Source organism: Peromyscus maniculatus, chromosome 12 (assembly GCF_049852395.1).
Source record: "Peromyscus maniculatus bairdii isolate BWxNUB_F1_BW_parent chromosome 12, HU_Pman_BW_mat_3.1, whole genome shotgun sequence".
NCBI classification, from domain to species: Eukaryota; Metazoa; Chordata; class Mammalia; order Rodentia; family Cricetidae; genus Peromyscus; species Peromyscus maniculatus.
Genome location: NC_134863.1, coordinates 75077252 through 75089762, shown reverse-complemented (window position 1 = coordinate 75089762; position 12511 = coordinate 75077252). Strand labels below are relative to the sequence as shown.

The window sequence follows — 12511 nt, the reverse complement described above, 5'->3', positions numbered from 1 at the left end:
CGGACATGCATGGTCATTGTCATCAGAAGGGATTTATTTCCTAGCTAAATGATTTTCTCCTTCAATAATCCTGAATAACAATATTCAAAGTTCATCTCCCACCCACAGCAGCCCTCCCAGTAACCAAACACAGGAACACATGCCACTGACAGGGATTTCTTGGCAAAGTGCAGCATTCCACAAACAAACCCACATTGACACTCAAAGCAGAGCCTCTGTGGTGTATTTTGGAAGCTCACTTTTAAAATCCTCTCCCCAAAGTTATCAGAATGTGTCCACTGAAGTTCGTGCAGAAACAGTGGCAGAGCAGACAATATGGTCCTTGATGGTCTCTTGTAAGATCCCAATGGTCACTTTTTCCTGACAGAAAATTCATGTAATGTTAGGAGCTAAGGTACCCCAGAGGTTGCCACCAAGACATATGTTCACAGTGTAACTCACAGTCCACATTACCTGTGTCTTGTCAGACAACCTGACCCAAGCAACCAGAAGCTTGTATTTACTAGTCAGAATAGCTCATGCTGTAACACCTGTTATAATCTCCCAGATTCCTCCTGCAGTGTCTCCACAGGAAGAAACCTAAAGTTTGGTACCTAGGGTTACTTTCCATCTGGAGTGTGTGGGCACATAAGCTGAAGCCCTACATTGTCTGTTGTATCTAATTAGGAATGTAGCAAGGCCAGCTCAAAATGCGTTCATGTATGAGGCAGAATCTTCATAGACAGAATGTGTGATGAAAGAAATGTAAATGAACATTTTACAAAGCCATCAGCATCATGCATTTCATTATTGGTCCAAGGCGAAAGCAAAAAAAAGAAATTGTTAACAGGGATCTGTGATTATTAACAGGAGTTTTACAGTATCAGAAGGCAGGATATAAAATGACTAGAGAAAACAGGATGCAGTCCTTGCCATGTGCTCATTACTTAGGGTGACACTTTTGATCCTGTACTGCTAGAAACAAGGTCCTGAAGCCAATGACTTGCTTAGCACCAGAAATGGCCTGCAATCCTTCAACTGGAGCATAAGCAGTGCCCTCCGCTGGGATGATACATGCAAACGACTACAATGTACATATGGGAGATTTTTCCAACCAGAGTTAAAAGATCTCCTGTTTTCTGTTTCAGACATCAAGCCATGGAAACTGGGGATCATGGGGCCCCTGGGGCCAGTGTTCTCGCTCATGTGGGGGAGGAGTACAGTTTGCCTACCGCCATTGCAATAACCCTGCACCTCGAAACAGTGGCCGCTACTGCACAGGAAAGAGGGCCATATACCGCTCCTGCAGTGTTACACCCTGTCCACCTAATGGTAGGATGCTCTTGGATGTCAGTAACAACATGTGTCATGTACAGTTCCTATTTTAGTAGAAATAAACAAGGGAGGCCAGAGAAGTACTATTAATCTCATACTAGATAGATCCACTGATGTGTAAATGAGTAAGAAATATGTGAATGATTTTTGAATTATTATCGCAGACAACAGTGTCACCAAGGGACTGAGAGAGAACTTTTGTTTTCAACTCTGTTTATACCAAGGTACTTTAAACGTTGCTGCATAAAGAGCTCTTCAATACAGAAATCATTAACATTTTCTCTTAAAGTTAATGAGGTATAAATGTTACACGTTTTGTTTTCTAGGTAAATCTTTTCGTCATGAACAGTGTGAAGCCAAAAATGGCTATCAGTCTGATGCAAAAGGAGTCAAAACATTTGTGGAATGGGTTCCCAAATATGCAGGTGTCCTGCCAGGAGACGTGTGCAAGCTTACTTGTAGAGCCAAGGGCACTGGTTACTATGTGGTCTTTTCTCCAAAGGTAACTAGCCCTCTCTGTCCAGAACAGTGGACACCCTGGGTAGAAATTACTTCATTGAGTAAAGTCTATAACTGTCAAAGGGCCACAGTCATGATTTTTAAGACAGTTAGATTTGGGAGAGTTTCATTTTTATCTCTATAATTTGTGTATTTTTCAAACTTTATACAATGGACTAAAAGCATTTTAGCAGAACAAGTGCATGCTTTAAAAATCAATTTTTGGAAAATGTAGTTTCCCCATTGTCTGGGAAAATAAATTATTATACTAACATCAACATAGTCTAGAAAAGAATATGCATTTTTCCCAGGCAAATTTTGTAAGAGGACTATTGGGAGGAAAGGTTTCTATTTTCCAGGTATTTGAGAATTCATGAATTCAGACTTAAATACAGGTTTTAAAGTCATTGTCTCTGACCCAAGACTTAGAATTAATCTTAGACCTTCACCATGAACCAAAGTCCTTCTAGTCACTTAAATTATAAGATATACATGTGGTTACTCTTCATTTTTCACAGATAAATATTTTCAGAATATACTAAAGGAATTTTTCATTATTTTCTGTATCATGCAGCACTTTATAAATACCACTTATCAAATTTTCAAACATATGATACATTTAAAACATCCCTGAAACCAGCCTTCAGCTGTATCTGTATACCTATGTCTCTATATCATATACCATTGAAAAGTCAACCAATGTCCAATTTGTAAATACATTAATATATAATACCTATTTACTTACAAAGAAATACATTTCCTTAAAACAAATACATTAATATATCATATCTGCTTACTTACAAAGTGATACATTTCCTTAAAACATTACATATAAATAAAAGCAAAAAGCTTGAAATATAACTGGGAAGAGAATTATTAACACTATAGAGACCTACTTCAGTTTACAAATAAACACACACTCACATACTCACATGTTTAAAAGAGTCATAGGCACACAAATTTAAAATGCATATATATATGAGGAATATGAGTGTGCATGCACATAAGCATACCAGTTTCTGTTCATGCTGTGTTTAAATAGCTTTGGAACAACAATATATACTACTTCCTATATTCAGAACCAAGCATTCACTGTATTTTCAAAATTTTTGGAAACACTCCTCCCCAGGTTCTGTTTCCTGAACAAATCTGTCTGTCTTTCCTTTGATGCCTGAAGGTTCAACACACAATGACCAAGACAGATTTTTAAATAAGTCTAAATTTTCAAATTTGGTGCTAAAGTAAAAGTTACATAACAAAGAATAAAAAATCTTTGTATTCTTAAGTCTGGTAATGTTCAGATCTCTGCAGAAGTGATAGTCTTCCACGAAATTAAAAAATTCTTTTCATCGTTGTAAAAGCCAAGATGATACAGTAGGATTGTGTTATGAATACAAACAAGGAGATGAGTAACTTGGATCACCAAACATATTAGGCAAGAAATTCAAGAGAAAAAGCGCATAACTAAATCTTCCTAAGAAAAATATATTCTGGGTTTTTTTTTTTTTCACTTAAAAATTCCTGGAAATTGAGTGATTGATTGCTTTTGGATGGTTTAGCTTTTAAGAGTTATTTTATTTTTTAATTGTGTGTGTGTTGGTATGCGTGTGCAAGAGCAGGTGGCTGGGGAGAGCAAATGCATCAGATGCCCCCTGGAAGTGGAGTTACAGGTTGCTGTGAATGACCTGTCATCGGTGCTAGGAAATGAAGCCTAGTCTTCTGCAAGAGCAGTGTATGTTCTTAGCCTCTGAGCCATATCTAGATTGTTTTTGAATGTATAATTTATAAGAATAAAAAGTTTGGAAATTACAACTTTTTCTTTAAGTAAAAGAACCAAATCCCAGAGCCTGAATATCCCTATTGCTGATATCTTTGTCATACACAGGTTACAGATGGGACTGAATGTCGGCCGTATAGCAACTCTGTGTGTGTCCGAGGAAGGTGCGTGAGAACTGGCTGTGATGGCATCATTGGCTCAAAGCTGCAGTATGACAAGTGTGGAGTATGTGGAGGGGACAATTCCAGTTGTACAAAGGTTATTGGAACCTTCAATAAAAAAAGGTAACATGATAGCAGCACCTCAGCACTCATGTGATTTAAACAAGGTTTTTAGACTCCTAAGAAGCTGGTATAGGAGATTCACATTACCTCATCAGCTCTTTGTAGGAGAAGATTGAATGTGGCTTCAGCAATGCTTTTTGCATATGAGAAGGGGAAGAGAAGAGATGAATTGGTCTCTGTGGCTGTTAGAAACTTTAAATGCCTCTGGAAGCAGATAAACTACAACAGCTGTGGAACCAAGGTCTTAGGATTAGAGAGCAAAAGGAAAAAGCAGACGCTGTTCCACGATGTGGTACCCAACAAATCTGCCTTTCCTAAAGCCTCATTTAGAAGGGATGATTGGCTTCAGCCTTAGCTATTTTTACATTTTTAAGTTTTATTGGATGTGTGTGTAGTAGATGTTTTGTCTGTGTGTATGTCTGTGCACCGCTTGCATGCCTGGTGCTGGAGGAGGCCAGAAGAGAGAATTTGATCCCCCAGAACTGAAGGTACAGAAAGTTGTGAGCCACCATATGGGTGCTGGGAACCAAGTCCTCTGGAAGAGCAACAGCAGTGCTCTGCTAACCGCTGAGCCGTTCTTCAGCCCTTTTATGATATTTTTCATTTATTCTTTGAATATTTCATACTCATATACAATGTATCTTGGTCACACCCACATCCACTCCTCCAACTTCCACTGGACATGTTTGCTTCCCAACTTCACATTTCTTCCTTCCTCCCCTTCTCCATGGCTTCCATTGATTGGTTGTTTGTTTTGGTTTTTTTTTTTTTTCTTTTTGAGATGTGGCCTTGCTATGTAGACCAGGAAAAGCTTGACTGTCTGGTCATCCTCTTGCCTCTGTGCTGGGATTCCAGGTATAAACCACCACTCTGGATCCCGTTGCTGTTTTTATAACAAACAATTTCTCTCAGGACAGTGTGTTTTTCTTCAGAAAACATTGCTCCCTGAAAAATGTAAGTTAATTGAGGTGCTGTGGCAACAATCCCCCTTTAAAGGGAATGATCTGGTTTCTGTCCACTCCATAAGGACAGACACACAACAGTGTCTCCTGATTCCACCCTTCTGCTTTAAACACAAGAGACTATAAATTACAAATTCTGGAATCAAATATAACAGTGCTGTCAGAAGGATGGGTGACTTAGCTAAGGGATCTGACAGAACCCAGGGTTATTTCTTCTTTGTTAAACCTCTCCCTTGCAGAGTATATAGGTGGAGTGTGCCGCAAACCAACATAGGTGCTTAGCTTTCTTTAGATTGTCTGCGATCTGCCAATTATATCAACAAGAGTTAATTAAAAGTGCTAAGTATCACACTAATTTGAAAAAATGTAATTATGATTGATACAATGTTACAGTGCATGACTGGAGAATTATTCTGACTATGAGTATTATTAATCTCACTAAATAATGAAATCAGAATCATTTGACTAGGTTGGGCCATCTACAACAACCCTGCAGATCCAGGAATATTTTGTACTTTTCCATATTTCAAATATGCAAAACAGCTTACAGATTAGCTCCTCAAACTTTTACATTACAGATGAGGAAACTAAAACTTAGAATTAAGATTTATGTAATTCACCATGGTGGATGAATTTCAGAATAAAGCAGAAGCTATAAATGAGATCATAGGTGTATGGGACATTTTGTGATATAAGAAAGGAGAGGAAGAGAGGGAAAGAAAAAGAGAGCTAAGGGGGGTAAAAGAAGAAAAGAAAGAGAATGAGGGGAAAAAGAAAGAAACTTATAAAAGGAATAGAAAAAGAGATGAAGATGATGAGAGAAAGAAGAAATAATATGACTTAGAGGAATCTAATTTTTAAGGTAGTACCTTACACATTGTACTCTGTGTGTTCTTCTACATAAAACTGAAAAACACTTTTCAAAGTGCTAAATACAACACTTTGAAGTTTTCTGAATTTGTAACTGATACATGTACATTTGAAGTTACATGTGGTGATAAAGAAATTCATGATGAAGACAACTGACATGCATGAAATCCCTACCCACAATGGTAATATATAACAATTAAAATTAGACAAGGGGTCTGGCTTTTAAGCCCAGTATTGACAAGGAAGAGCTCTGTAATAAAGTCTTTAAAGATTTTTATTATATTCTCATGCCATATTCTTTTAGTGTACAATGTGACATCATCTCCAACAGTCATTCTGACCTTGAAGATCTTGTAGGATTATATATTATCTATCAATATTACACACTACCAAAATAATTGAGAAAAAAGTATTATACACTGTGTTATATAATGTTATGAACATAAATATAATGAATTCAGTTGGACAGAATCAGCGATACCCCATGCAACTGTGCTCTTCCTAACCCTCAGAGGTTCTGATGCATGTGTAAGATGGGTACTCTAGATCAGACCCCTGGTAAACTCAGAACTACATTTGGGAATGAGCTTCCCTCTTCAAGTCGGGGGATATAAACTTGGATTTTTAACTTATAATCTTGAACCTTGAGTAAGAATTAGAGACTACACAATTAATTTCATAGCAGCCAGTGGATCTGCACATACAAAACCATTTCTCTTTAAATAACTGGGAAATGTTTAAAGTCATATTAAGTAATAATATACCTTTAAGCTTTATTATGGTCTCTTATAAAAGCAAAATTTTTTGTCAAATGATGAGAGCCTTTCTTATTGATATGCTCTCCTGGCACTTAATTAACACGTGTGCTATGCTAGAGTTCAACAATGTTTGTGAATATCAGAGATGATCTTTGTTGCTCCTGAACAGATGATGTATCTTTCAAGACCTGCTTATTTTTTTTTTACGCAATAAAAGACCTCATTCAATTTATCATAATGTTGGGTGAAGACTAAACATTCAGAAAAAAACTGTAAGGCATTAAAATATTTTTGTTTTTCTTAAAAAATAGTAAGTACTCATGATCTAGTGACAAATTTTTACCTTATATTTACCTTCTTGCCCCATAAAATCTACTATGGCTTCTAGAAGCAGAGCCTCGATTCAGCAAATAACTAAACCTGTGTCATTAAACAAGTCAGTATATTGGAGCAACATGAAGACCCTGTAGCCCACCTTGGAAGACAAAGGTTTACCTGGCCTGGGGTATAGTAATAGGGCTTACTAATATCTGCTGATGAGTCCAATGTCAGACACATTAAATATTTCTATGAGATTAACTGAGGGCAGATTTGTCTATTTATAGTCACATTTACCTTGCACCTAGAAAAAACATAAAATATCTTTGTAACTATGGTACAAATTTATAAAGATGCAATGACTGAATAAATCTCTTAATTCACTTTTAAAATAAGTGTGGGTTGCTAGCATCATCCTAATTTTGAATATCTCAATAAAAACAGACATAATGTCATATCGTACTACAATTTCTTATTTTGTCCTATCAAAAGAACTTAAAACCATTTTAAACTTAAGCTCTGAAATACACTAAAGGTTTATGTTAAGATGGGGAAAAAACCTTTAGAAAATTTCTATTTGTTTATCCATGTCTAGGCATATACTAATTCTGTCTCATTGCCCCTTTCTTTTCTTCACCTCCCATGTGAACATTCTTGCCTACAGTAAGGGTTACACAGACGTTGTGAGGATCCCTGAAGGAGCAACTCACATAAAAGTCCGACAATTCAAAGCCAAAGACCAGACTCGGTTCACTGCCTATTTAGCCCTAAAGAAGAAGAATGGTGAGTACCTTATCAATGGCAAGTACATGATCTCCACTTCAGAGACTATCATCGACATCAATGGCACAGTCATGAACTACAGTGGGTGGAGCCACAGAGATGATTTTTTGCATGGGATGGGCTATTCAGCCACAAAAGAAATTCTGATTGTACAGATTCTTGCAACAGACCCAACGAAAGCACTAGATGTCCGTTACAGCTTTTTTGTTCCCAAGAAGTCCACTCAAAAAGGAAACTCGGTCATTAGCCATGGCAGCAACAAAGTGGGACCACACACTCCACAGTTACAGTGGGTGACAGGCCCATGGCTGGCCTGCTCTAGAACCTGTGACACAGGCTGGCACACCAGGACGGTGCAGTGCCAAGATGGAAACCGGAAACTAGCGAAGGGATGCCTTCTCTCTCAGAGGCCTTCTGCATTTAAGCAATGTTTGCTGAAGAAATGTTAGCCTGTGGTTTGTTCTCATGCACAAAGATAACTGGAGGATCATCTCAGATGTCATTGTGGTGAAGACAAGGCCTAACCAAGGCACAGAAAGTGGTGCATCAGTGTCGTGGTCACTAGGAGTTGAATTATGGGCAGAATCTGCTCTCTGCGACCAAAACATGTACACTACTTCATGTCATGATGGTGCACTTGGAATACAGAAAGCGTGGGAGTTTGGAACATCCTTGGGCCTACACAAAAGGAGACATGCAATGATGAATGTAGAATTGAGGACAGTTGAAGATGGCAGAGTAGTTTTGTCACCTACCTCTTATAGAATGTCTTCAAAGGCATCGTGATCATGTTCAGCCATGACACACAACTTATTTTTACTGTTTGTAAATGCATCCACCCTTGGAATGTCACTTTATATCCTTGGTCCTATTGATATATCTATATGTATATTTCAATAAGAAAGTATTTGACCAAAGTAGGTCTGCAGCTATTTCAACTACCAGCTTCCAGAAAGAGCTGTGGAAGATTTACTGGAAATTAAGAACTTGCTGCTGTTAAACAAGATTTTGTGTTTTATCTGACTGCAGGAGATAATGTTTTAGTCAAAAATTTTGACAGCAAGCATCTTCTGAGAAATTCTAAAAGGGGAAAGGATCTGTGTGTGTCTGGTCATTTAAACACATCCTCAGGTCCATGTACTCTAACCTTTGACTGTCTGTATTTTTTTCAGGCAGCCAGCCAAATTATTGTATCATTGTGGTGTAGAAATTGTGTTTTCCTGTGTATATGTGATCAATATCCAAGGGTCTTAAACATTAGTTTGCTTGTATTGGAATTTAAAAGAAAAAAAAATATGTCACTGTGTTTTCAATTTATAGTCTCACAACAGCTTCCTTTCTGTGGCTCCCAGCTAATATTTCACAATGTGTAGTAAACATAAAGAACACACAGCATCAAGTTATCTGTCACATCCAGCACCTTCAGTACCAGCATACCTCTTCTCAGCCAGCCTTCAAAATGTGTTTGTGTTTGCTTGTTTGTTTTTCCCAAGAGTTGGAAAAGACTTATATTCTGTATTGACTGGGTCTAACAGTAATATTAAAATCACTTCATGTTTAGTCTCATCTAAAAGGAACAATCGGTATTAATTCAATTAATTCAATAAATCAAACTCATTAGCATTAATAAGACTGTTTCCACATCATAGGCAATCATCTCATAATTAAAAAAATAAGTATATACCTACTGTATTAGAGAATTTTCCCAATTGCAAAGTGTTTGACTATACCAGTGAATGTATAAATAATGAAATTTAAGGGTTTTCAGGAAGTCTCTTGCCTGTGCAGGAAGGTTGCATATTAAAAATATTTAATAATCATAAACAGAAAATATTCTTTAAACTATACACTGCACAACTCCCCTTGGATAGCCCAAATAATATAGCGTGTTTTATTCCACTGAGATTTTTTTTCATTTGTGAAATACTGCAAAACATTGTTTTATGTAAATTTTATAGTGATCATACCAAATGTGCCTACTGTTAAAGATTTGCATATAAGGATTTTAGGAAATCCTGACTGGAATTCCACTAAATGTATGAGAGTTTATTTTATTATAGGATATTTTAATATAAAAAATTATGTAATTGATGACTCTGTCACCTTTATTTCAGCAGACCAGAAAGAAAAGAAATAAATTATACTGTCTTTTTTTTTAAGAAATTATTTTGTGAAATAGATCAATTCTCTTCCAAACCAATCATCATCCTTCAAAATCTCAAAGCCTGGTCTCTTCAAATAAAGAAATTCAACATGCATCAAACTGGTGGCCAATATTGATTGGAGGTCTCCAAATATAGAGCAGGAAATCAATCCAGTCAAACTCATCAGAAAACAAAAGTGTTAAAGATCACATTGATTATTTAACTTTACAAATAGAGAATAAATAGTTTAATGTAACTTTTTCCAGTTTTGAAAATAATACAAACCAAATAATAGTTCAAATGTGACAAAATTCATATTTTTATCTTTTGTGGTTATTTTTAAAATAAAATAAAGCATAAACATGATTGTCACCTACTCTGCTTCCCCATATGACCTTCATAGATTTTAATAAGATTTTTCAGTGGTTTGCTTTTCCCTACAATAATGAAGTTTTACTCTTCAACATTGGAATATTTCCAGCAAGGAGAGAACGACCAAACTACTATTCTCTGTCTGAAGGAATTCTCTCTCCATTTTAAAGTGAGAATCCTACATGGACAGGGGAATGTACATAAAACTCCTAAGGAAAGAGACACAGCAAACTGAGATTCAGAAAAGGGGAGCTGTCAGAGAAGGAAAGGGTGATGGGTGATGGAGGGAAACCCATATTCAGTCCAGTTTGATTATGTACCATGTCTTCCATCTTCCCATTGTGTATCTTGAATTGTTTAAAGACCTTGAATTTAGGGTGATGAATAAATATGGGGGGAAGACAATGCTCAGGTTACAAAACTCCTAACCTCACTTGCATAAAAATCACTCCAGAATAAGTTTCATTAAGTGCAAGAGAGCCCAGAATGAAAGAGTGTCTGGTCATTTTACAACAGAAAAGGCCGCGTTAGCCCTCCCTGTTGCTTAGAAGCATAAGAGCATTGTTATAATTATTTAACAGATTCAGCATCCATTGCCTTCCTGTGGAAACAGTTTTAAACTAAGAATTGAGGGATGAATCACAAATGAACAAAAAAAAAAGTTGCAGCACTGAAAAAATAAATAATTTATTGTTTTTGCAACTGCTATGTGAATTTCTGTGATGAAATTATTTATTCTTATTTAACAAAAATTATGTGCAAATTCTTCTATATTTAAAATGTTTTGCTATTGTCCTATTTTTTTAATTTATGCTTCTTGTTTGTGTATAAAGTGCACTTTGTGAGTTTATATAATATACAGTACTGGTGGCTTTTGTATTGTTGTTTTATAGTAATCTTTCTGTGTGAAGCAAGTGTATGTGTGCATATTCCTCATGTGTTTTTAATCTGCCACTTTCTTAAATTTAGTCTTTCATGGCTAGTAGTGCTCCTTACCTTACTCATCACTATATTAATAAGTCATTCAAATCCCATTAACATTTATTTTTTTTTCAGGTCACAAGTTTAAAAACGTATATTTAATCAAACAAGTTGCAAGCTTTTAACCAGAGGATATATATGGCTTATAAGCTTCCCACAGAAGCTAAGCCACAATGGAGGATCTGTTATAAAACAGTCATAGTGGTACAAGCCTCAATCCCAACACTTAGGAGGCCGGAGTGGAGGATCATGAGTTCGAGGCCAGTGTGGGATACATAACTGAACCCTGTCTGGGGAGAAAAAAAACAAAAAAAAAAAGAATCAGTTTCATTTATGTCACTGATAAAGATATACAAGGAGCTGTTAATGCATTATATGAAAGTCATGTACTCACAACTTCAAAGTGAATTTAGGAATGATAAACATAAAGTCTTATAGCTTTAGAAAGAGGTCCCCAAAATACTCTGAATTAGTATCTCCTGTCTCTAGAGATTCTATAGATGATCTTAAACAACATGGATTTGTGCGATGTTGATAGTATGGGTCACAACTTTGTCTGTGGGTATAGATGGACACTGCAGAATGTGACCTTTTACCGCTATCAAACTGTCCAGAGTGATAGGACCTGGAACTAGCAGGCACAGCTCTGGTAACAGAAGCTCATCTGTGACTGTGATTGCACATTCCAGTTGTGGCAATAAGGTCAAGCACTCTTGGACCTACCATGTGACTCACCAGGTCAATCCCTGCCTCTCCTATTCCTCCACTGGTAGCTTCTTTGTTAGCAAGTTAACAAGGTCAGTGAAAGAAGTGGGAGCTATAGGCAGCTTCAGAAGTCCAAGGTGTTCACTATGACCACAGCTCATTGTTAGATATATGTTAAGTACAATATTCTACTTAATTCTACTCATAGTTGACAACTCTGTAAGAAGGCACTGTCATAATGTATAAATACCACTCATCTCTTTACAGTGAAACCCAGGGTCATACAAATGCATTACATTTTTTTGAGTTTTTCATGGCTACAAAATGAAAGAACCATAAGAACAAAACAGATCATTCAAGACAGATGCAAAACCATATTTAAAGAACTTAATCATTGAAAAACACAGAAAAGGAACTTGTATGGTTTCTATATTACTTTTCTCATTGACCAACAATTTATAGTTCTAGAAAATTGAACACGTAAATCAGTCTGAATAGTTAGCTAAAATGTGCTAATAATTCCGTATTAACATGAACTATAGACATGGCTTATTGAATCATATTACCACAAAGCACATCAGTCTATAATTAAGCTATAAATTCCATTCAATCAAACTATGGGGATATATTGTAATATGGGTCTATTCATTCATTATTCAGTCAGTGCACAGGAACAAAAATGTTCAAATCAGCAAAAAAAAAATTCCACCTAATAAATTCTTGATGTGGAATATAATTCTAGTAC

The 12511-nt window shown here is 36.4% G+C and overlaps 1 protein-coding gene across 1 annotated transcript in view; it reads left to right on the top strand.

Moving 5' to 3' along the window:
- Positions 1–10957, top strand: part of Adamts5 (ADAM metallopeptidase with thrombospondin type 1 motif 5) — a 43812-nt gene extending 32855 nt beyond the window's left edge. Inside the window, exons 5-8 of the mRNA XM_006987941.4 lie at positions 1128–1311; positions 1641–1816; positions 3698–3873; positions 7446–10957. Of these exons, the coding sequence (XP_006988003.1) occupies positions 1128–1311; positions 1641–1816; positions 3698–3873; positions 7446–8013 (1104 nt within the window). The 3' untranslated portion in view covers positions 8014–10957. The remainder of the gene's footprint in view (positions 1–1127; positions 1312–1640; positions 1817–3697; positions 3874–7445) is intronic.
- The last annotated feature ends 1554 nt before the right edge of the window (positions 10958–12511 follow it).